The 24,327-nt window shown below is 40.2% G+C and overlaps 1 protein-coding gene across 2 annotated transcripts in view; it reads left to right on the forward strand.

Annotated features, from left to right (window-relative positions):
* chchd6a (coiled-coil-helix-coiled-coil-helix domain containing 6a) overlaps window positions 1–24,327 on the forward strand; it is a 70,577-nt gene that overhangs the window by 28,305 nt on the left and 17,945 nt on the right. For both annotated transcript variants that reach the window (XM_035645851.2, XM_035645852.2), the window contains 2 exons: window positions 3,399–3,469; window positions 18,961–19,096. In XM_035645851.2, coding sequence (XP_035501744.1) covers window positions 3,399–3,469; window positions 18,961–19,096 — 207 coding nt within the window. The remainder of the gene's footprint in view (window positions 1–3,398; window positions 3,470–18,960; window positions 19,097–24,327) is intronic.

Consider the following 24,327-nt stretch of genomic DNA (forward strand, 5'->3'; position numbering starts at 1 on the left):
TTTTAAACACTCATCTGACCAGCCCCATTCCATTAAAGTGGTTGGTGTGGAGATGAGGGAACTGGAAAAACACAGAAAAATGTGAAAATTAATTTTGACCTAAGCTAGGAAGGTATTTACATAAATGTTGTTAAAATGCTTGTATTTGGCCTCTTGCACATGTGACATTGTCTGTACTGTTTTTTATTATTATTAATATTATTATTAGCTATTTTACGTGTCCTATTATTTTTAGATCCAAAGACAGTGATTATTTTTTTGTTGCAAGCTGCTGTGACAGAAATATGACATTAACTGGGTTCTTCAAATAGATACATATTTTTAAGGGTTAGGGTTTAATGGGTTTTCTTTTCTAAGGACTGAGTCCATGAGAAAAATAAACTTTTGTATGAACTTACCTCGGAGAGTGTGATAGTGAGGAAGGTGATAAAATGGGAAAAAAAGCGATGGGAATGGTGGCAGATCTATTGCTCAACTAATGGGCATTTACTATAATTCAGGAGTGAAGCTAGTTGAATTTTATTTAATGATGTCATCACATGGCAAACCATTGTATTCCTTAATATGAAGTGGAAAATATAGAGTTCATTAAAATGTGTGAGTTTGGGTTATTTAAGGATGATTGACAGTGAATGGTGGAATATAACTACAGAAAAGCATACGCAGTTCATGTAAAAGGTGAAAAGGCTTTGAGAAAAATAGAAGAAAAGAAGGAGCGGAGGAACTATGTTGAACAGAATAAAGAGGGGATTGGTGTCAGTTCAGTGCCATTGTAAAAGGTAGTGTACGCTGCAAATGACAATTGGATCAGAAATCCTCAATTCACTTGTGTCACCACGGCAACCAATGCCCCCCACACTTATTAATTAGGACATACTGAACTGATCCTGCTGTGTGTGTGTGTGTGTGTGTGTATGTGTGTGTGTGTTTTTTGTTGCAATTCTGGTCGAAGAAGCCTGCTCATATCCAGACCAAAAAACACGACACTGGCATCACTGATGCCAATTACGAGTCTAACCTTAATAAAATTACAGGGTTCATAGGATGTTCTCAACATTTCCTGTCTTTGATTACTTTCTATCAATCGCCATTAGATCCTGACAGATTTATTGGTTATTGGCCAATAATAAACTGTCAATATGAGCCTTTTACAGACATATTGATATCAGCGTTCATGTTACCTGATAGACGCTGATATGAAACCTTTTATTTTACAGAATAAACAAAGAAAAGACATGCATTTTATGTTTACATTGTACATTAAATAAAGTTAAGTTCTTAATTCAAGTTATACATATTTGGTTGTATTTAAGTTTATGGTTGAACTGTAACATACTGTATCATGCCTCAATTTATTTTTCGTCACAAGGGTTATGTAGGGTTGATGACATTTTAGGAATTATTGCCAAATCTTGAAATCCAAGTCCTTGACCCCATGATATTTTCCACTGAGGTCAAGGAATAGTAGATAGGAAAAAGACGATAGGAAGGACAATCCCAATCCACCCTCATCCTCACAACTACTCAAGGGGAGGAGGTAAAACTCAAACATTTTTTTCATTTTTTTAAAAATTACTTTGGAGTTTGATTTATGTAGGCGTTAGCTGTGGTGAATGAGATCCATGAAACTGAAACATGCAAACAGGCAATTGTGTGAATCTCACAAGAAACATGCATATACATGATATACACTGTACACTCAGCATATTTGTGCCTGCTAGAGTTTTATGCATCCGATCCTAGACTGTCTAATATCATGTGGATAACAATATTGAACCATCAATGGGGGTAAACTGAGGAACAGTCTCAAAAGTCTCCGTGGGATTTTCATGGCCAGTACACAGTGCAGAGGTATAAAGAGGTGGGAGGGCGGGGGCTCATTTAAATGAGGCAGTGCAAAGTTTGGTTGTCACTAAGAATCTGTTTCCATTCAAATGTTAATCTGCGTGTGGGATTTTGTCATCATCAACAGCAAACTGAATTCTGTGCAGAATTAAGTGGATGCTGCATGAAAAGCTTGTCGCCTCAGTTCCGTCTGCAGCCTCTGATTGGAAACACACCTCTAACCTACACTTCAGAGGGGAGGGATCCATCATGACTTAGAGTTGGACATCGGATCTCCATTTAGCCTGTACATCATAGACCCCTTTCCTAAATAATATAATAAAATAAAATGTAATCAGCCACTCATATTTTATCCTCATTAAAGAGCAAGTGCTAATGTGTCACATTTTAAGATATAAGGTAATGTGTGATGGAAGTCATAGACAGGAACTCTTTTGTACCGAAGGATTTAACCCCCCCCCCCCCAAAAAAAAACATCCTGATTCTCAAATCTCTCTCCCCCTTCTCTTCCCTCTTGCCTTCATGCCTTCTGCTGCTTCTCCTTCATTCTCCTCTTACCTCCCTTTCAGTGTTTTCTTTTCTCTTCCCTGTAACCCTTCCCTCTCCAGCTGGTACAGCTTGCTGGTTAAATATTTGGATGCGATACTGGGTGCTGGAAGGACTAAGCTTGGAGGATCAGCAGAAGAGAGGCTGCAGTTGTTGGGGATTAGCTGCTTGTTTTATCATGATGCGACGGCCTGCTTTTTTTTGGGAGCTGTGCAAAGCTGCAAGCTCTAGAATCCCAATTTCTTAAAACATTTATGAGTAATGCAAGTCATCATTGCTGAGCTTTAGTTTAGCCAGACGAGGCAAGGAAAAACATCCTCAGGATGTTAAATACAACTCCACAACTTTTGCTTCATACTGTACTTTAACACTGTCTGTGGTAAAGTAAAGATATATAAATAAACGAGGAGTACAATTCTGAGCTTGAACTCTCAGAGGGGTTTACAAAATCTGGATGGCACAAAGTGGAAAATGGAAAGACGAGGGCCGAAAAGGATGGTGCTATAGAGGGTTCAAGAAGGCCATTTGATTTGATAGGAGAGACAGAAGTGTAGGAATACATGAGTATCATTAAAGATATGTTGTTAAAATATGGATTAATTGTCAGTTTTCCAGGAAGTTAATAGGAATACCTAAAGACATTTTTGGAAATATGCTTGTTGACTTTTTTTTCACTGAGTTAGATCAAGGGATTGAGTCCACTACAAACATGGGTCATAATTGCTAAATATTAGGTCTAATTAATGCGGGCACAAAACTGGATGAGAAGACAAATGGCATTAAAATGCAAATTAGAAATCCCCCATTGTGAGTATGCTGTGAATATACGAACCTGTGAATGCGTACTGTTAGAAAAAAGTAATTCTCCTAAAGCCTATGTCCATTTAGAAGCACACTCACTAACGATCAAACAAAAAAAAAGGTCAACAATATTTAAAAAATGAAGGACAGATCTCAACTAATGCTTTCTCATTGTCTCCCTGTGTTGTACCCTCCTGCATGTGTAGAATTTGGAGAGATACGAAGAGAGCAAGGAACAATTCCACCAAGCTGCCTCCAAGACTGAAGGAAACGTGAGGTGAGGCACGCATTCACACACACGCACACACACACACACACACAAACATTCACAAACTAATTTGCAGTTCCAAACGTGAGGAGATATTATTCCGTGGAGCCTCTGACACGCACTCACCAACCCGCACATGTACATGGGCATACAACAGCAGAATAATAAGCAGCGGTAGATAGTGATCTGCTCTTTTTTCTCATTTTTTAACCAGTTAAACGCATACATTCTCCAGAGCAAACCTGACTAATGTGATAAGTGTTTTAATTGGCTGCTTTAATTAAGCAGAATTTAACAATACCCCATTTCCCCTTACTCGCTTCCCACTGCGGACTTGTAATGAGCCACAGCCAGGGAAAAGGTAGCTAATTATTGCCACTGCAGTCTGTAAAACACACAGCTGTAATTCACATTAGAAACCAGGCCTCGACTTGCTGTTAATTTATTTATTTTTTGTCACACCAGTAACAGGGCTTTCAAAAGACAAGAGTCATCAGTACAGCTAGCTGTGAAAAAAAAGACGCAAGTGTTTATGGATGAGGACCAAATATACTAGTTTATGTCCTTCAGAGTGTCCTTATCCCTGAAGGCTGGCTTTAGCTTGAGGCCAATTTCTTGTTAGTGAAGTTTTCGGAAAGTGTTTTTCCCATGTTTGGCATGATTTTCAACTCATTCACCTTTCAAATTAAAACTCTGTTTAGCCACAACTTGGATTTTGCTTTAGCATTGTTAGAAAGAAGGCCAATGGGGAAAGAAACGTGCAGCGAGAAGCCCATTGAAGTTTCAGATAAACTCCTAACTTTGCAAAACTTATTTGGAGGCTTAAATTGAAGGCAAACTTATTACCTTAACAGTCTGTTGTAGGAGTCCAATTTCTTAGTTTAGCTTTGACCGAAGGTAGTCTTTGCAGTTGTGCATCAACACACATCACTTTTCCTGTGCAAGGCTAACCGAGGTAGCCACATCGACTCGCTCCTCCTGAGGGATTTTACCAGGCTAGTGAGGATCCTTTAAACCTTCTGTCATCAATATTTTAATTGACCATTGAGTATTTGACTACACTCAACAAGCACTGTACTAGGAACACCTGTTAGCCTCCCCGTGCATGCAATTATCCAATCAGCCAATCATGTGGCAGCAATGAAATAAAATTAAACCCTGCACATACAGGTCAGGGCCTTTAATTAATGTTCACATCAAACATCAGAATTGATTAAAAAAAAAAAAGTGATCTCAGTGACTTTGGCTATGGCACGACTGCCAGATGGGCTTGTATGAGTATTTCTGAAACTGTTGATCTCCTGGATTTCCCTTTCTCTAGAGGGTTTACTCAGAATGGTGCGAGAAAAAGAAAAAAAACATCCAGTGAGAAATAGTTCTGTGAACAGGAGGATGGTCAGACTGGTTGGAGCTGACACAAAGTTTATGGTTACTCAAATAACCACTCTTTACAACTGTGGTGAGCAGCAAAGAGCAGAAAAGGCTTTTCAGGATGTCCAGCATGTCCAACCTGGAGGAGGGCAGAAGACCACGTGAGCAAGAATGGTAATCTAGGCTCCCCAAAACTGGCATTTACTTTAGGTCACACCATTTTCATGTAAATGCGGGTGAGCAAATCCACACATTTTTGCTAAATGTATTTGCGATATCATTTGCCACAAGATATTTAACTCCATCATTTGTCTTACTAGCAAGGCAAGTGGTTAAGATAACCGGTCTGAACTGTTGGCTTGTTTTTATAATGTTACAGTTTGTGCTTCTTGGCTCATTTGACTTCTTTTTGTTGATTTTGACATGTTACCAGACCTCAGCAATTACTCTGGTGAGTACAGCATTTTTATTGCTATTTGAAATGTCCAAAAGTGCAAAAATCCCACCCTATGACTCCACTGTCTCTTGACATATCCACATGGACAAAACTGAATCTCTAAATCTCTCTAAGAGTTCAGTCTTAGTCATCAATCTCTCCAGCAAAACATCAGTGTCAAAGTTGCGTCTTTATCCTTCTTGCCCACCAAGGTTGTGAGAAACCTGGGTGTCAGTTATCCTTCTCCAACCATCATGCATCTGTGTCCCATTTTGTCTCACTTTGCCCTATACAACATAAGAAAAATCAGGCCTTACCTGACTCTACTGAGCTTATGGTACAGGCCATGGTTAATTCTCTCCTTGACTACTGCAATGGCCTTCTTGCGAGCCTTGCCTTATGCACAGCGAACCCCTTACAGATGGTCCAGAATGCAGCTGTGTGATTGCTCTTCTACAGCCTTAAAAGGATACATGTCACTCCACCGCTCATCATTCTCCACTAGCTACCCATGAGCTGCCAGAATCAAAAGCACTGACGCTTGCCTATAGTGTGACTTCTGGAACTGCATCCACTTGAACTCAATCATACGGGCTTACGCTCCTTGGAGGCCACTCAGGTCTTCCAAGGAATGTCGTCTGGCATTGCCATTCCTGCACGCAAGGCAATCACGGGTCCAGACCGTTCTCCTTTTTGGTCCCCCCGATGATTGGATGAGCTGCCAGATGCTATCAGAGCAGGGGCATCCCTCTCTATCTTTTTTTCCTGAAGACTCATCTCTTCTGAGAGCATCTCCTCTGCTAACACCTCTAAACACGCTAACATGCCTAACGGCGAGCACTTAGTTTGGTGCATGTCTTTTACCTGTTTTCCCGCTCATTGTCGTAATGAATAGATTTACCCCTTAGTACGGACTTCCAGGTCTCCTAGCTTTTGTGTTGTCCCCTAGTTGTAAGTTGCTTGGGACAGAAGCATCTGCCAAATGAGGAGATGTAAATGTATATTTAAGATTAAACCAAAGTTGCAAATAACCAGAATTATTTTTAAAACATGTACATGTATAACTACATGTTTAACTATAAGTAATGGGCTACATGCACTAGGCTTTGTGACATACTTCCGTTTCAAAATAATGCTGCTCGTCTGTTTCCGCTCTGTTTACTGTAACCGTTTACCCACTACTTCATTCAGAGTTTTGTCACAGGTGTACGCAGGAAATTTCCAAAACGGGACATTTACAAAAACACATGAAGAAGTACTCATAGCACTGCTTTGGCCCATTTTGTTTGGCGTCATCGAAATTAAATGACGTTCTAAGTTTTCATGGGTTTCCGACCCCTCCCGACCTGAGAAGAGCACGGCTGGTAAACATACGTCGGGATCATTTCTCCGTCACCTCTCACACGAAGGTCAATAGCAGACACTACGTTTCCGATCAGCTTATAGAGTCAAAAGGACCAGAAACAGTTGAGCAGTAGTAAGTAGAACACGGAAATGGTTGTGGAAGTAGCCCATATCTGGAGTCGAGCAACTGAAAATAACAACAACAATGAGTAACACTTGTTCTTTCCTTAATCTTTAAAATTGTGATTGAACCACTAACTGATACTGTTAAGGAGGAGATATTACAAAAATAGGGAACTGTACCTGGATGACTCTAAAAATGAACCAAGAACATTAAGGTACCTTTTCAACACAATGGAGGATTACCTGCTGACCTCACTTTCACAACAAAGCCCTGTACTCAAGTCCTAAGCCTGATGATAACAAGAAGCTTTGGGCTTGCCCCTAGACACATGCATACAAAGACTGCTCATTGTGTGATAGCATTGACGTTAATACACCCTTTCCGTGATAAGTTGGAGTGACGGTTGGCTGCTATCGGCAGTTTAGGAATATGAGATCCCCATTACAGTCAAGTTTTAAGCAACGGCAACATGCTTTTGATCTGTTCTGATGCAGAAGACCTGGTGATCTTACCTCCTGGGAATACTGTACAGTAATACCTCTAATCCTTGGCTCGTTGGTGTGTGTGTATGTGTGTGTGTAGAGGAAAGGAGGGTATTCTAAATCCATGAAGTGTTCTATCAGCGAAGATAAAACAATCCAAGCTTCCTGTATGACACTACCTTCATGGTCAATTATATGCTGCTTTTACTGGCTTTAGGTAATGGATTAGGATTTCATTCATTCTGTAATTTAGTCTAAACCCTAACCTTTGGAGAATTCAGAAGTGTTACTTCAATGAGTGGATTAAGGTGTGAAGAAAAGAGTATGACTGTGATGCGTCGTGACAAAATATACCAAGTACAAAATGTGGCTTTATGCACTTAAGTGGTTACAACATGGTTCACGTCAATAGAATGAAGCCATTGTTATGTTACTAACACCTGTGCTTTTCCTACTGTGACATGTCAGATACATGTCTGCAGTGAAAAAGGCCTATGCCATTGAATAAATGTGTCTACTGTAAGACTAAATACCTAAAACAGACATGATTATGTTTCTCCCTCCTCCTGGTTTGCATTCACTGTAAGTATGCAATTTCTATTTTCCAAATGTGTGATCAGAAAGTCTGGTTACAGAGTAAATTCTTAGATGAAATCTTAATGTAGCATAATATGTAATGTCTTAATTTGCTTTAGATGTCAATTTAAACTTGCTGCATAAACTAAGATTAAAATCACCACATATAACTTTCTGTTTGTCAGTATGAATTTGAGACCTTAAATTAATTTCTTCATTTATTTTTTTTAAAGCAAATTGCAAACGTCCTGTCCTCAAATACTGTATTTGCATGACTGGCTCCTTAGACTTCCTCAGGTGTGTGATCTCCTAAAAAAAGTCCATCAATAGAATCAAACCTATAAATCGCTTGTACCATATGTACCAGACCATTTCTTTTTAATCTCAAATTTGACATTTCATTTGAATTCAAAATTTTGTAAATTATGGACCCATTCAGAGTCATATGCACAGTTTGCATTGGGTGCGTGGATACAGCTTGATTGACAGCTATAGTGCCGTCCAATACATGCAGGTTGCATATACTGTTTATATCATTGCAACCATGATGATGACGGTCCTTATAACCTCAAGGATGATTCCTTGAGGTTATAAGGACCGATCTTATTTGATCACTAACTTCCATACTTCACTTACTACCCTAAACCTTGCCTCGTAGTTTTTGTGCCTAAACCTAACCAGACTGAGTCTTAACCACATGTCCATTTAAGGCTGGGCGGTAAAATGCTAACAATAATCATCACAATGAAATATTCATCAATAGCAATATAATATGTTTTGTAACATGTTTTGCTGTTAAGCAAGTGTTTGTCATTTTCTGCCCAAAAAGACGAGTTTAATTCCACAAATTTACTTAACTTAACTGTGAACTTAACTAAACTTAACTCAGGAGCAAAAATCAGTCTTTGAACAAGTTTAAATAATTTGTCATTTATTGTGATTATTATCGATATTTACTGATACCAAAATATTTATCTGGGGGAGTAGCAATGGGGGAGCTATTTCAGGAGATGCTCCCCTGGGTCCTTTTAGAGGGTAGAAATAAAAAACTCATATGGATGTTCAGGTTGCAGAATTGGACAAAATAGCAGATATATTAATTTTAGCTCAGAAGTGGCTTTTAAATCTTTATTTGCCTTAAGTAAAGACTTAATGCAAATTGGCTGAGCTTCTGCTGTAGCATTTGAAAGCTTTGATGAGTGTGAAAATCATCTCGCATCAATATAATTCCCAATGCCTTTGCTGTTAGTAATGGAGAGAGACAGCCTGGACATTAATAGACCCTTTGAATCATTTGTGTATTTGAAAACAAAAGATAGTTTCATGTTCTAACATTGTCAGATGACAAAGTTCCTGAGAAATCAGTGGGGAAACTTCAGGCAGACTCTGGTTTTATGCTATAAACTGTTTGAGTGAAGTTTCTCCTAGTGCAGAACTGTAGAACAAAGCTCCTGTAAAATTTGGTGTCTAAACCCTCCCTGGCTCCACTGTCATTGTCAGTGTGTGTGTGTGTGCGAGTGCAAGTGTGCATGTGTGTGTGTGTGTGTGTGTGTGTGTGTGTGTGTGTGTGTGTGTGTGTGTGTGTGTGTGTGTGTGTGTGTGTGTGTGTGTGTGTGTGTGTGTGTGTGTGTGTGTGTGTGTGTGTGTGTGTGTGTGTGTGTGTGTGTGTGTGTGTGTGTGTGTGTGTTGCGCATGCGTCCATGTTAATCCTGTTTAATCCTTACAGCAAAAATGCAGCTTTGGCTTCCATCACTCTGTGGTTTGAGGAACCCAGAGAGTCGCAGGGCCACTGTGTCACTGTCCCATGTGTGTGTATACGAGAGAGAAGGTGGAGGGAAAGAAAGAAAAAGCAACCTGTAACAATCTGAAATGTCAAACTCAATGTAGCATAAAAGCAGAGTAACTTCAACTTTCCTATCATTCGCTTTGTCTCTCTATCTGTTGCTGTCTTTGAGCAAACCCCCCCACCCCATATTTGCCAGCACAAATGTACTGAACATACTGTATGAAAATCACTGCATTTTTTGTTAATGACACATGTTGAATCTAGGTTTCTTCTGGTTTAATTATCATACTGACAAGATTATCCCAAATGCCATACATAAATACAATGCAATCACATGACTAACCATTTATACCAGTAGTTCAAATTTAATTTAATTTAGAGAAACCAAACACAAATGTAGTGAGTACAATAATAGACAAAACAAATGTCTATGAATTAAAATGTATAAAAGTATAAAAGTGGTCCGTAAATAAAATGCATGTATTACATACTCTATGTACATGCAACACATAAAAGAGAAAGAAATAAAAATGAATTGTTCTAATATATAAATATATAATAAATATAGTTATTAAATGTAACTAATACTTCTTATTGCCCTTGCCCCCAATCCGACACCCACCCACCCCACGTTCCTGCCTTGATCAACACCAAAGTACAGTCTCATAGTCCTTCCACCTCACAGGAATCCACAGAATCCAACAGATTTCGCCAGGTTACGAAATAGTTGGAAATATGACTTCAGGCTTGCATCAGCAAAACTTGATTGAGCATACAGCTGTAATCTTCACCACAGCACCCGAGATGAACTAAACTCTTCACCAATGGGTCTCCCAATGATGCATTCATAAACCTGCAGCGGCAGCTGGTGATTATTTACTGTACTTGGGGTGGACTACAGGCACTGAAAGTCTTGGTAGAGTCTTCAAGTAAGTCAGTCAAAACCTCTGGAACAATGTAAAAACCCCCGTTAGTGGGCTGCCAAAGAAAAAGATGGCCTCTTAGCAGTGGTCTGCGGCAGCAGTTGTGATTGCTACAACTAAGTGTTGTCCAATCAACAGAGGCCTTTTGAATTTGCTCACTCGACAACAGGCTTTAGCTGTCAAATTGCAGGGAGGAAGAAAGAGACGTGGGGCTGGAAGCGGTTGTCTTTTCAGTTCCATTTTGTATGGAAGCGAGTGGGGGAGACAACCTCAGCTTCAGAGTTGAAAGTAATGGAACACGAGTGAGATGGAGACGGACGAGGCAGATGTCCACGTCTAACCGCTCAGGTCCGTATCCAAGGCATTTTTAACAAGGCCAGCTGTCTGTAACAGTAGTAGCTGAACTAGCCTTAATAGCCAGCCTTTGTCAGATCCTCCCAGCCCGTGTCAGATGATACCAGCCGACGGAGATCACTCAGAGATAAGGCTGGAAACACTGGCAAGGCAAGTCTAAGTAAGAACAAATTTAAAAAGCAGTGTTGTTGTGCTGTAAAAGAAAAGCCAACGAATAAAACATAACTTGTGGTGCACTGAATTTAGACCCAGATAAATCTCAGATGTGTACATCACATGCAGCTGAACTTTAAATCGGCTTGAAAAGCTACAAGTCAACCTAATTTGAATGGAAAGGTGTGTCATTAACGTTATCAAGTGGACAGTAACTTCAGATGAATCCCCTGCCTTCTTTGATTTTCCTGCTGTCAGGATTAAATGCTTATTACAAGGTATTCCTTATGTTCCTACTAAACCTAAATCTGAAATTAAAACCTTTATTTCACAGACTAATATATGACTGTACGACCATGAATATTGCTTTTCTCCAATGTTCTCCTTTGCAAGCCCCATCAGCCTCCACACAGCCCCGTGCTGTTTTCACTGGGTGTACAGGAAGGTATATGACTGCAGTCGGTGTAACTGCCAACTTTCCTATCACAAGCCTGCCTCTTTAACTTTTTGGCAGTTGCCCCCCGACTGTATCACAAAATGAATAAATGTTTTTCTCTGCAGTGCATGGGCTGCTTTTACGATAGCTGATACAATATATGACCACAGAGGACTCAAAGGGTTACAGGAGTAAAAAAAAAGTTTTTGATTAGAAAGGAAGGTTTATGGGCTCAGATTAGGGTTATTAAGAGGTTGAGCTTGTAAACTGAGTTAACAAACTAGAAAAAAAGAAAAACTTGATATCGGGAAACCGAAAAGGGGAAGATGTGATCAATTTAGGTCATGCACTGTATACAGGGAAGACAATAAGCTGAAGTTGAATGTGTATATTGGTGTTTTGAGAGAAGGCCAGTGTTGAAGCCAGGATTGTCTTGGAGTCGTTCAAATGTTCTCAATAGTACTGAGAGGGTGTTTACCTGATCCAAGGGGGGTAATTAACAGTACTGTAAACAACTGTACAGGCTTTAAATGCTATAAAATGATAAGAGAAATCATGTTCAGCACATGTTGTCTTAATATACTGTTTATGAAAATGGACGTAGTCACCGGGTCGTAAAAGTAAAACTAATACGTTAATGCCCGTAACCTGTATTCTCTCGAATGACCATCAGAGGGCGACTCCACCTGTTGCATGCAAAAAGAAGTCAGTTTCAATAGAAGACTATGAGAACATGACTCTCTACTTCTCTCTTGATTTATAACATCGGTAAACATTTTCCTGAGAAGTTTACGGTCTCAATCGCTAGTTTCAATTCTTCTTTATTATTTTTATTTTGTAAATTATGGTCCCATTCAGAGTCATATGCACAGTTTGGGTTGGGGGCGTGGATACAGCTTGATTGACAGCTGTAGTGCCATCCAAAACGTCATACAGACGCTGGTTTGCAATGCGCATTCATTGTTTCACATTATTACATTATTTTGTGGCAGACTCACAAAATAAGATTTTGAAACCACCCACAATATCCGATGTAGAAATGGGAACGATCCTGACCTTGATTTTATGGGAGACAGTTATGTTGGTGTTTTGATTTAAGGGGGGGTCAATGTTACAGTGATGCACTAAGCTATTAAAAATATAATTAATGAATATAAGTACCTACTGAAAATAAATGTGTGCGCATATATATATATATATATATATATATATATATATATATATATATATATATATATATACACATACATACATATATACATATATCATTTTTTTTATAATTTTACATGTAAGATAATGTTACAGGCTGTGGTAAAACAGACTATAATTCCTTTATCACATGCTGCATGCATGTGATAAAGGAATTATAGTCTGTTTTTGACACAATCTAACTTAAAAACATCAAGGTCATGGAAATGTTTCACCCTTTTAATCTGAGCATAATTGTTGAATATTACATAAGAGCCACTTGGCAAACCTAAAAGGAAATATATACAGCATTGGCAGAAGAGAGTCGCGTGGAGAGGAATGTATCCCACCTCATCTTCAACGCTTACATGAGAGACAAAGTGAAGTCTGAGCTCTCATATTTATTGGGCACTCTCTCCCTGGTTGCAGGTGTGATAGGAATGGAGAGATGGGGGTGGGGACGGGACAGGGGGGGGGGGACGGGGACGGGGACGTGGGAAGCAGTGTGGAGATACAAGATAGAGGAGAAGAGGATATGTGCCCTCAGTCAATTGAAAAGCTGTCAGGGTGCAGGTGCATACAAGCTACAAGCTGGAGATAAGAGGCAACTCTGCCTCTCTAGCTGTTTTCCTCCTCACCTCCCTTTATATATTTTTTTCTCCTCCTTACTTTACCGTAGTGCTTGTATTAATCAAGACAGTAATGGTGGATCAGTCTGTTCGAGAAGTCTGACCCTCTAACATGCCAGATGACACATTCTGCCTCGGTAGGTAAGAATAGACACTTTCTCATCATTGGACCTGTCCAGTAAAGCGAGCAAAGTCCTAGAATGCTGCAAGACACGAGTGAGTAGAATTAAAACGATAATAAAACTAAAGCTAATGAGAAGGCTTCCTTCTGTTGTGTATACAAGATTTCTTGACAAGAGTTATACTCAAATGTCAGTACACTGCATACAAGGTTAGTCAGTCGTATAAGTCAGTAAAGACTGGAAAAAGGAAGACACCCGGACCGTATCATGTTGATTGATGACCTTCAGAGGTGCTAAGCCAATGCCCTGCATACAAATATCAGAGGGCTATAGATGTTGTCTTCTTGAATCATCAAATCAGATATATGTCATATGTGCCCTACCATGCAAAGACCCACTCCCCACAAGCGTGGCAGCTGCCGCGACGAGTCAAGTATTAGACGATGAATCAACGAGACTTGCGAGGAGAAGGAATAGAGGAGAGTGTGAAACAGATGGTGATTGATGGTATGAGCTTGACTCGTTCAGTGGCGAGACAGCTTGTGGAAACCACAAACAGCAGGTCAACAAAAAAAAAGATCACATGCCCAGGTTGATGACTGGCCAAAAAAACGTGTAGTACCTGGATATTTAGACATTTCTTGCAGGACTAAGGAGAAAGCCGGTGGCTATGACAACCGGCTCTTTCTTACCACCCATATATTTGAGTTTTTTATGCATCTATGTTTTGTATCATGTTTTGATATTTCCACAAATGAACCGTATAAAATAAAGGGGTTTTTTTGCTCTGTTAATGAAACAGAGAATATTTCATTGCGCTGTATTTTGTGTAGATGAGATGCTTGAACATAAACTTGTACGCGATAGCAGAAACATGTGCTTTCATACAGTGTGAAATTACATTTGCTGTTGAAATGATGAATCTGAGCTCTGTGACTTTGGTTATCAACAGATTTCAATAGTGTATTCTAGCAGGTCGATGAGTTTTTTTTAATTGGAATACTTTACTTTGAACATATAAAAAATGGAAATTATAAATATATGTGAATATATATATATATATTTATATCATATAACATAATATCAGACATCTAAAAATAATAAATAATATAATAAACACCTGGACATCTTATATAACAATATTAGGCTGTGAGCTGGGGGATTAAAGACTTGTTTTTGTCACAGTGCATTGTGCGCTATAGCATAGACTGGTTTATATTAAGCAGCATTTGCTCATAAAATCGAGCAGAATTTATATTTATCATCTGGATTTGTTGTACCACATAAAGAACAACGAACAAAATGTAAAGCTGAAATCGGTACTCATGTTTCATTCTTTGGATTCCTCACCCTATCAACAAACTGTGACTTCAACCACTCCAATAGAAAGCAACTGCCAGAATAATACAGGTAGTCCGCTGTTTGGCTGCCTCTTTGAACTGTCAGTTTAATGGGGGAACAAGTTTTTTCCCCCCATCCCTACATTAAAAATGCAGCTAGCGTTGCTTACCCAGACAAACACAAAACAAAACTTTATGGTCTTAACAGGCTGAAACATGCAACATGTAATGTCAAGTGTGTTGGCCCACAAACAAGATGTTTCAGAGTTTGGCCTCACTCGTGTTGTGGCCCTCAAGTCAGTCACAGTATTGGATTCTCTTCATTTTTCCCTCCTTGGGCGCCGCGTCCCGTGAGATGTTGACGAGATTCTCTAATTAACCGGCCTGAAACGCAGCGCAGATACCGATGCTTTGTAGTTGACACGATAGAACTAAAATGGCGCATATAGGAGGGAACAGTGCTTCACATGTACAGCCAAAGCCATTTAGGAAAACACGCGCAAAAAAAAAATTGTCTCTCTTAACTCCAAGAGAAGCACGGTTCGGAGGCAATAAAAACATCTTCCTTATCGGTCTCGTTGCTTTTACCAGAAGCTTTTGTAGTCGGTGGCGCGCTCCGTTCCCTTTCCATTTTCCCAGTTTCTCCCCCTTTTGATTCCGCTCCCCCTCTCTGTCTCGGTAAGCCGGTCTGCGTGGTCCAGAAGTCTGAAGCCTCTGTGTTCCGTCCGCCTCCGCCTTCGCTGCCGGAGATTAAAAATAATGGGCAGCACCATTAATTAGGCAGCTAATCTCACTGTTTATGTTTTGTCACATTTTGCCGCTCGCAGATGCGTAGTGAGCTTCCCCCCCCCCCAAAAAAATGACTGCTCCCCGCACGCATTGAAATAGCAGCGCACACACACACACACACACACACACAAAACCAGAAGCCTTTACATGGCTCGACAGGCTGTCAGGGATGCTGCTTTACTTCGTTACAGTTTAGAAAGCAAGGCCTCCTCTCCCCCTCTCTCCCCCTCCCTCTTTTTTATTTATTTATTCGTGTAAGCGCCTCAGTTAATATTGTTGATTTAAGACCTCACCTTCAATTTGGCGTAGCATGTGGACAGAGCTCCAGCTTTTTGCTGCGGCTGAACCAATTTTCTGCTTCAAGCGCCTTTAATAAACCACGCGAGCGCTATCAGGCGGCTTCAGCTTCCCTGATGAAGGCCATTTATTTCAAATTAAAGGAGAGTTCCTTATCTTCGGCGGCCTCAAACGGGGGAGAGATAGAGATGGCGCACTTTGGTGTCGTTTTCTCCCTGTGTTGTTAAAGTAATGAGAGAAACATACGGCGTGAACGAGAGAGCGGCAGGAAGGGGAGACTGAGTTGGAGAGGGGACAATCAAGAAAGAAAAAAAAACCCCAAGACAGATTAAAAAGGCAAGATAAACCATTAGAGGTGGTGTGGAGGAACAGAGGAAGCTGATAGGCCGTCTGTCCCCTCTCTGAAATGGGCTTGTGAGAGAACCAGTGGCTGCCTCATCCTTTCATCTGTCTATCTCACATCCTGCCTTTTATATGTTTTTTTCCTCTCTCGGTCGCCTTTTCTCTTCTTCTTCATTTTCCTCTTTTACCTCTATCGCCCATTCTCAGATAAACTGTCTTTGCCTTCCATGATAGTGTTGCTGGTGATAAAGCGCATGTGCGGATATTGCGGATATTGCTGTGCCGTAATTGAAATGCCGGGGTCATCCCTTCCGCGGTGAATCAAAGCCCAAAAAACAAAACAGGGCTTTTAATTTTGGCGTTCAATGAGATCTGGTGTTAAATGCTCCTCCGCGTACGCCGGGGCACCACGGGGAGGAGACTGGCGCATGTGTGTAGCACATGTTTGCTGTGCTTTCATATTTGCAGTGCACTACAACGTGTGTGTGTGTGTGTGTGTGTGTGTGTGTGTGTGTGTGTGTGTGTGTGTGTGTGTGTGTGTGTGTGTGTGTGTGTGTGTGTGTGTGTGTGTGTGTGTGTGTGTGTGTGTGTGTGTGTGTGTGTGTGTGTGTGTGTGTGTGTGTGTGTGTGTTGGCGTGTACATTCGTGCGTGTGCCTTTCTTTTTTTCCACCTGCGTGGGTGTACGTCACTTGCCTGTGTTTGCTTTGCCTTTCAATCGGTCAGAATCCATCACAGCCAGGCAGCCCGGCAAGCCTGTCATCGTTAACAATCTGACAGATAGATGGGCAAAGACCAATTATAACACAGCCCACATATCAAATTAAACGTGGCTTATTCAGCCTCTCAAAGCGCACGTTCCTGTTGTATTTAATCAGTATGATCCTACCCACTCAATTAAATGTGATTTAGCACTAATTACATGATTTGCGGTGAAGCACGTACTATGCACACCTTGGGTTGTTAAAGAGGATGCAGTGGGTGTAAATGTTAATTGTTTTTTCATCTTTGTCTTGCCTCATTTAATCAGACCTCTTTTATTTTCTAGGGAATAGGTTTTTTTCTTTTGTGCGGTGGCAGTTGGTTTGTTAGTTGGTCAATTTTTTTATCTTGTGAGAAGTTAAAGGCTACAGCCGTTGCCATCTTTCATGTATAAAGTTACCGTGGTAACTGGTGTTGTTTTTCTCCTATCCCAAGTTTAGTGGGAAATGAACACTTTACCTGTTCACTCTCACACACACACACACACACACACACACACACACACACACACACACACACACAGTACTCATAATAATACAGACAGACGCTTTTCAGTAAATCCAGTAATCTCTTCCTCCATTTGGATGAACAGAACCGCTCTGTCCGTCGTACCTCTTCACTTTGTGTCCTACACTGCGGAGCATTGACTCGGTCAGAAGCTGGATTCGTGTGCTTCTTCATTTTAGTTAGCTTGATAGCCTTGATAAAATAGAAATACGTCTCAAAGCAACATCCAGATGGAGATTTAGATGGTTGACCATCCGTTGACATTAAAGGTCCGATATTTAACACCATTTCTGTCTTTCATGTGAAGGTTACATGTCCCTCATGTTCCTCTCTGGAGCTCTGCCATGAACAGGGTGTTCACTGTTTGGTCAGCCAGCCGCTCTTCTACTTGGCTACCTCGTAGGAGTGACGCATGGCTAGGCCAACTTCAGTTCATGTATCGTAGCCAACTACTGTTGCCTGGTGAAACTAGCCGGTAAATGCAAATGGCAGTGGTCAGTAAGAAGTCTTAAGTGCTCCTGCAGGATTTTGTGTGGAGATGTACACAGGATACTGCAAGATAAGAGTAATCCAACGATTGGTAGGAGAATTGCATTAAAAAGGTTAAAAGCTGAGATCGTCGAAGAGTCCTTAATAGAGATCCAATAAAAATATAACAGATTAGCAGAAGTAAACACGCGGACAAACCAAATCCTGCATGGTTGGACGGTGGGTCAGTGTGGGCCATGTTGGGGGGTGTGACTCAGGTTGGGACTGTAAAGCATACAGGCCGTAGATATAACTTTACTAATCAGGGGCTAGGCCACAAAGTGGGATTCAACTGATGCACGCAGGTCCCTGAATCAGACTTTGGATTGAAATAGTTACTTCTTCATCAGAATGTTGTTGACAAGATGGGAACCTTTTCTTTTTGTGGTAATCCTCTTCCTAATCAACCACGTGGTAGTTTGTAGGTTTGCAAATAAACTAAGCTTGTAGTGACTATACATAGTATATGTATATATATTTTTGTTTTATAATTTATTAGGTTAAACCTGCAGTGACATTGATATACTGTCACCTGTTAATTTGATATGGTGAAATTATTAGAAAACTTATTTGTTGTTTATAGAGCATTTGGGCTGAAAAGCAAAGTCACGAGAGAGAGAACCAAGCCAGTGATTTGCAAGTCGTAATGGCCTGAGGAGAACCACAAAACTGGGTAAAACACTAATAGTTTGAACAGGGTTTGTTTTATTTATTTGTTATTACCAATAAAAATGCTGAACAAATCCAAGCTAAGTTTACACGTTAAACATTTAATCTACAGTGGATATCAAAATCTGGTTCGGACCGTCTGCTCCAACATCCAGGATGTAAATGCTGAAGCACATTAGTTGTTACGTGTCTATGATGTGTGTTTTTTTTTAAGTTATCCTATTTCTCCAGACAGCATTATCTTTCTGCACTGAGAAAGACGGATGCAAACATTTTTACTATTTTCTTTCACGCCATTCCTAATTCTGTCTTTCTGTATCTCCATGTGTGTTTCTTTTTTGCAGGTCTCGTAATATAGATCCAGTGTGTCTCGGTCTGCAGGCTCGGATTTTATCCTGCTACAGGGAGAAGGGAGACCAGACACTCAAGTGTTCAGACCTAGCCAAAGAATACATGCAGTGTATCAATGCTGCGAAAAAGGTAAGAGGGTTTGAGTTTTTCAAATTTAGATCTGAACGTTTAATTTATCTGGAACAAAAGTATTATCATAAATTGTTAAGAATGGGTTGGATCTCCCATTAAATTTGAAAAAAAATAAGTCTTAGACCATGCCTTGATTATGAGGATCACTTTCTTGAGTAAGGTCGGTAGTGAGTTTCTTAGGAAGGGGAAGTCTTTGCACACCTGGTGTCGATGCTTATGGTGAATCTTTTAAATCGCTGAGTACATACAACCATGCTTCCACAAAGACATCAGCCAGTCCTGGAGATGAAGCAATCCACAGTAAAGGAAGAACCTGGGGAGGCGTGAGGGAGTAAATTAATGAGGCACTAGTGAGATTTTCCAACATCTCCCATCAATAAAAAAAAAATCACAGGACAATTTACGAATGTACTCAAAAATATCAAACATTTCCATCAGCATATACATAATTACATCTTAATGGAATGGATACAAAGTCCATGCACTTAAAAAAAAAACATCTTTAATTACCCAAACAGTTACATATTTTTATTGGACCTCATCAAATTTATAGAGAAAAGATTTAATCTCATAATGGTCACAAAGTTAAAAAAAAAACAAAGGTCAAAATCCATTCACATTAAAACTAGACTAAGCAATAACTTGCTATATTGCTATCCCCCAAACTTTTATACCAGACACACTGATTCACACACCAATGATTCCAAATTACAACACACAACATCAATACGATGTTTGTCTCACATGGCCAGACCCATCTCCACAGCGCTCCGTCAGTGCTGGATAATGGTCTTGGCTGCACTCATTAGCATTCTGCCATAGGGAGAAGAAAAAAAACTCCTCTAACTTGTTTGTATTTTCTGTAAACCAATCCCAGTCGTCTTGGGTGCTGCTGAGCCCAGGATGTAGCGACAGTTGCCCCTGCAAAATAGTGTCTGTGGGGAACTTATTCCAGTCTAACATTTGCACACGGGGAGGCGAGCACTGCCATTAAAAATGGCTGTTTCACCACAGCGGAAAACATCCTCCCAAAAACAGTAAAAGACGTGTGTTAACTGCATGTGGTCGTATGATCCAAATCTTGGTCATAAAGCCATTTCGGAGTGTAGATCTGGAATCTATTTCTTTCTTACTTTTGTATGTTGGGGGTTCTGACTATGTTGGCAGTATGCGGGAGTCAGTCTTCTTTTGAGTACGAACTTATTACCAAAACTCATTTAATGAGGATGTATGGGGGACATTTTTTTTTGTCATGTTCTCAAGTTTTGTCATCAAAAACAGCTTTCATGAGTAAAGTACATAATCCAAGTTCTCTTGTTGTCCTACGAGCACACCTTTTCAAGGCAAACTCAATTTGACTTGCTATAAAATAACTCACTTCGGTCAAAGTTTTCCTGGTCGCTGCAACTCTTTGCCGTTTTGGTTCTTATTTCGGGTGTTTCACAGGCATCGAATCACATTTAAAGGAAATGAAGAAAAGCAGGCTGTCACCTAAAAGGGAGCAACAAAAGGGAATGTAAAACCCGACATTTGCCATCTATACAAGTGTACTTTTTAAAGAAAACTAACGTAAATAAGAGAGGGTCTGCATTCTCATCATTAGAAGTCAAGGAAAGTAAATATAATTGCACTTCAGATGGTGTTTGACTGTAAATACGATTACGTAATAGTGGGCCCAGTTAAATAACTTTTAAATGTTTATTTGCATTGTATTTTTTGCATATTTAAAGTTGAAGCCTCATCCTTTCACCCAGTTCCTCATCACAGCAAAGAGGTGGACGCACTGTAAATGACACACATAAACCATATCTTTTTAAATATCATTTTAGTTGTGTGAAGCCAAACCTCATTATCAATTATGCTGTAGTGTTACATTAAGCTGTGAGCAGGTAAATATATAGCAATAAAATCTAAAAGTTAAAACGATTACATCAATGATTTAATAACTGTAATGGCTAGTTAGCACGCCTAGCGTAGTTATCATGGCAGTGCTGCTCTGTGTACAGCCCATAGAGTGTAAGAACAAGGGGTAGCAGAGGTTTGACTGCACCGTGGTGGGCAGGTGACCACGTATGTTCACAGTGATGTCATGTCATCACTGGGATGCACTAACATGAAAATGCACAGGCACTGGCTACCAAAATGAAAAAAGGGAAGCACATTACTTCAAATAAATATAGTTTAAAATGTATCTTGCATATATGTATTTTGCAAATATGCCAAAAACCTTTGTCTTCATTTCAACCAGCCTCTTAGGGGTTAAAGAAAACTCTGTTATTTCATTTTACACTCCATTTGAATTATTTAACTTACATTATTTTTGTATTTTGTTTGTTTACACATTCATTTATATATTTTTTGGCTTATTTCATGTTTTCTCTGTCCGATAATTTTTTTCCTTTCTGCACTTTTAATTCCATCCGCAACAGAGACCAGACAAGAACAACTGCTTATGCATGCACTCAGTGAGATCTAGCCTTTGTACTCTACTTTTCAGTACTCCACATTCCTCAGTTGGACCTTCTGCTGTATTATTCAAAAGCAAAGACAAGCTCCTCAAGTTTGTGCATCGCTGCGGCAGTTTTAAGTTAGCAATTCACAGCAAGTTAGGGGGAAAATTGTGAGGAGGAGGAGGGGGATTGGGATACTAGAAGCTTGTACTTTTGAAAGTTTGTACAGTAGAAGCATTTGAAGGTGTAGCTGCTCATCATGCATCCAAACAACGTATTAATCTCCCTAATGCTGCACCCTGCTCACATCTCCTCTACATTGCTCAGGGGGACTGAGGCTTCCCCTGGCATACAGTAATACAGCATGTGATAATCAGCTCGCTGAAACGTCCTCTGTTTGGTTCTGTTGTGTGTGTGTGTGTGTGTGTGTGTGTGTGTGTGTGTCTCTGTGCGTGCGTGTGTGTGTGTGTGTGCGTGCATGCGTGTGTGTGTGCACACTGTCAATAGCATCTGAACCTTTGTGTCTGCCTTGTATTACACCATCCGGACACAAACGCGCATTTATATACAAATATTTTGACCGAATGTCTGTGCTCTTATATTTCTGCACTTCTGAGAACCAAAAGGCTTAGCTGTGTGTGTGTGTGTGTGTGTGTGTGTGTGTGTGTGTGTGTGTGTGTGTGTGTGTGTGTGTGTGTTTGTGTGTGTGTGTGTGTGTGTGTGTGTGTGTGTGTGTGTGAGAGAGAGAGAGAGAGAAAGGGGGAGAAAATGTCTTTCTTTCTCATATTAGCTGGTGTGAGATAACGAGGAGTGAAGTGAAGACTCTTTGAAGACTGTCTTTAAAAGAGCACGGCAGATCATACACAGTGTGTGTGTGTGTGTGTGTCTGTGTGTGTGTGTGTGTTTGTGGTGCATGAACAGCTTGCTATTTTGCAGTCTGCTTTAACCTACACATCAAGGTCTCTGCTTCTGATTGGCCCCCAAGGCATCATCCTGACTTTCACCCCATCAATATTAAAGTTTATAAAGTTCTTCCTCTATTTTCTTGCTTTAGAAGCTGTCACAGTTAGTTTGGTTTCCACTGATTGGAAGTTGTAAAGACTGGAAGTTGTAAAGACTGTGAATAGAAAATATTGTTGAAATCACAAAATGAAGAGGTGTAATATCCGAAACCGCGGGGGCTGAAAATATGTTTTGGTAAAATGTGTCACAACCAAGTGGAAACCCACCAGGACATCACCAATTTTTTTAGAACTGCTTTTTTTTAGAGTCTGGAGTTTGGCATTTTTGCCAGCGCCATCTTTGTTTTGTGAAACCAGAAGTAACCTTATATGGATGAGAGGGCGGAGCTGGGAAGAAGGGGTGAGGGGAGGGGTCTGATTGAGACCTTGAGGACACTGCAGGTTCACCTACACGTGCGTCTTGCACTGCACGAACTAGCAGTCAATCCCAAGGTAGCCACAACCCAGTGTATACAGTGCTTTATCGTCTATTTTGCTCTAAATGGGGATCGCAATTTACAAAATGAACATCATGATGTATTGTAGAAGACCTGAAACCTGTGTTTGAGACCATAAACTCCTCAAGGAAATGTTTACTGGCGTTATAAATCAAGTGAGGGGTCAATCCCACTTTTTTATATACAGTCGATGGTCACAACATGCCTTTATGAATGGAGCATATGCTGCGACAGTTAGGCCCAAGCTATATTCTACAAATACAGCGCAACATGCTTTTCGCATGCTGTCCCTAGCAAAAATCAAATCATCATAATTTTCATATTTTATTTAAAATATTAGAAATTGCCTTTGGCACTACAATTGTGATTCGTATAGCAATTGCTTTGTCTGTTAAATCCAGCATGAATTGAAGTAGCTGTTTACAAGAGCAAGCTATTATATTTAGTAGGAATAAAAAGCTTCGCAGCTCAACTTGTTTGAAGACAAAATAACAACCTCTATAGACAGAACTACTATTAGGTGATCAATACTAATGAATTCAATTGTACTATATGCCATATTAGTATGGTCCTACACGGTAACGATGGTCTCAAATAAGGGCCAGCACTACATTCTTCATGATCGTTGATCTCTTTCTTAGCTTCTTTTATTCTCTGTGAAGGAGAACTGTGGCCAAAATGTTTATTTTCATATTTAATTATTTGAGAGTCCCAACAAACTGGGGGTAGATAATACTGTGATAGTTTCACTGTGTCCATTTGATAAAGAAAACACTGTTTGCTTCTCCCCTGTGTGATGCAAATATTAAAGTGTGCCGTGAGCCCGGTAAGTAAACTTTTGTCGCGCTTTCTGTTTTTATCTCATATTAACAGTAGATTTCTGTCTGCTGTCTTTTGCATTGTTAAATTAATCATTTTTAAAATTCATAACTAAGAGTCCAACTACTAACTTGGCTGATCAAAGTCAAGAATGACGTATGAGAAACCCCGTGAGAGTGACTGAATTTGCGTCCGTGAGCTTTTGTGCAAAGAGGTCTTAAATTCGGGACAGAATCGGGTCCAGTAATTGTTTTGTGTTTCCAGCCTCACAGACGCGACTGTGGTTGTTTTGATCAGCGTCACAGCATGTCAGTGGACAGGCCTGCGCGTCAAAGCCGTCTTCCAGCTGGGCTGCGCCACCATCTCCATGCTTGCATGTGTGTTTGATGGCCAATGAGGGGAGGATGCCGCAGAGCCTGCAGAGGCAGAGCAGACAAACGCTCATCATTATTCTCTGGGAGGCCGAGTCTGACGTGGGCACCGCCACGTAGAGCACATAC

Source organism: Scophthalmus maximus, chromosome 3, assembly GCF_022379125.1.
Source record: "Scophthalmus maximus strain ysfricsl-2021 chromosome 3, ASM2237912v1, whole genome shotgun sequence".
Classification (NCBI taxonomy): domain Eukaryota; kingdom Metazoa; phylum Chordata; class Actinopteri; order Pleuronectiformes; family Scophthalmidae; genus Scophthalmus; species Scophthalmus maximus.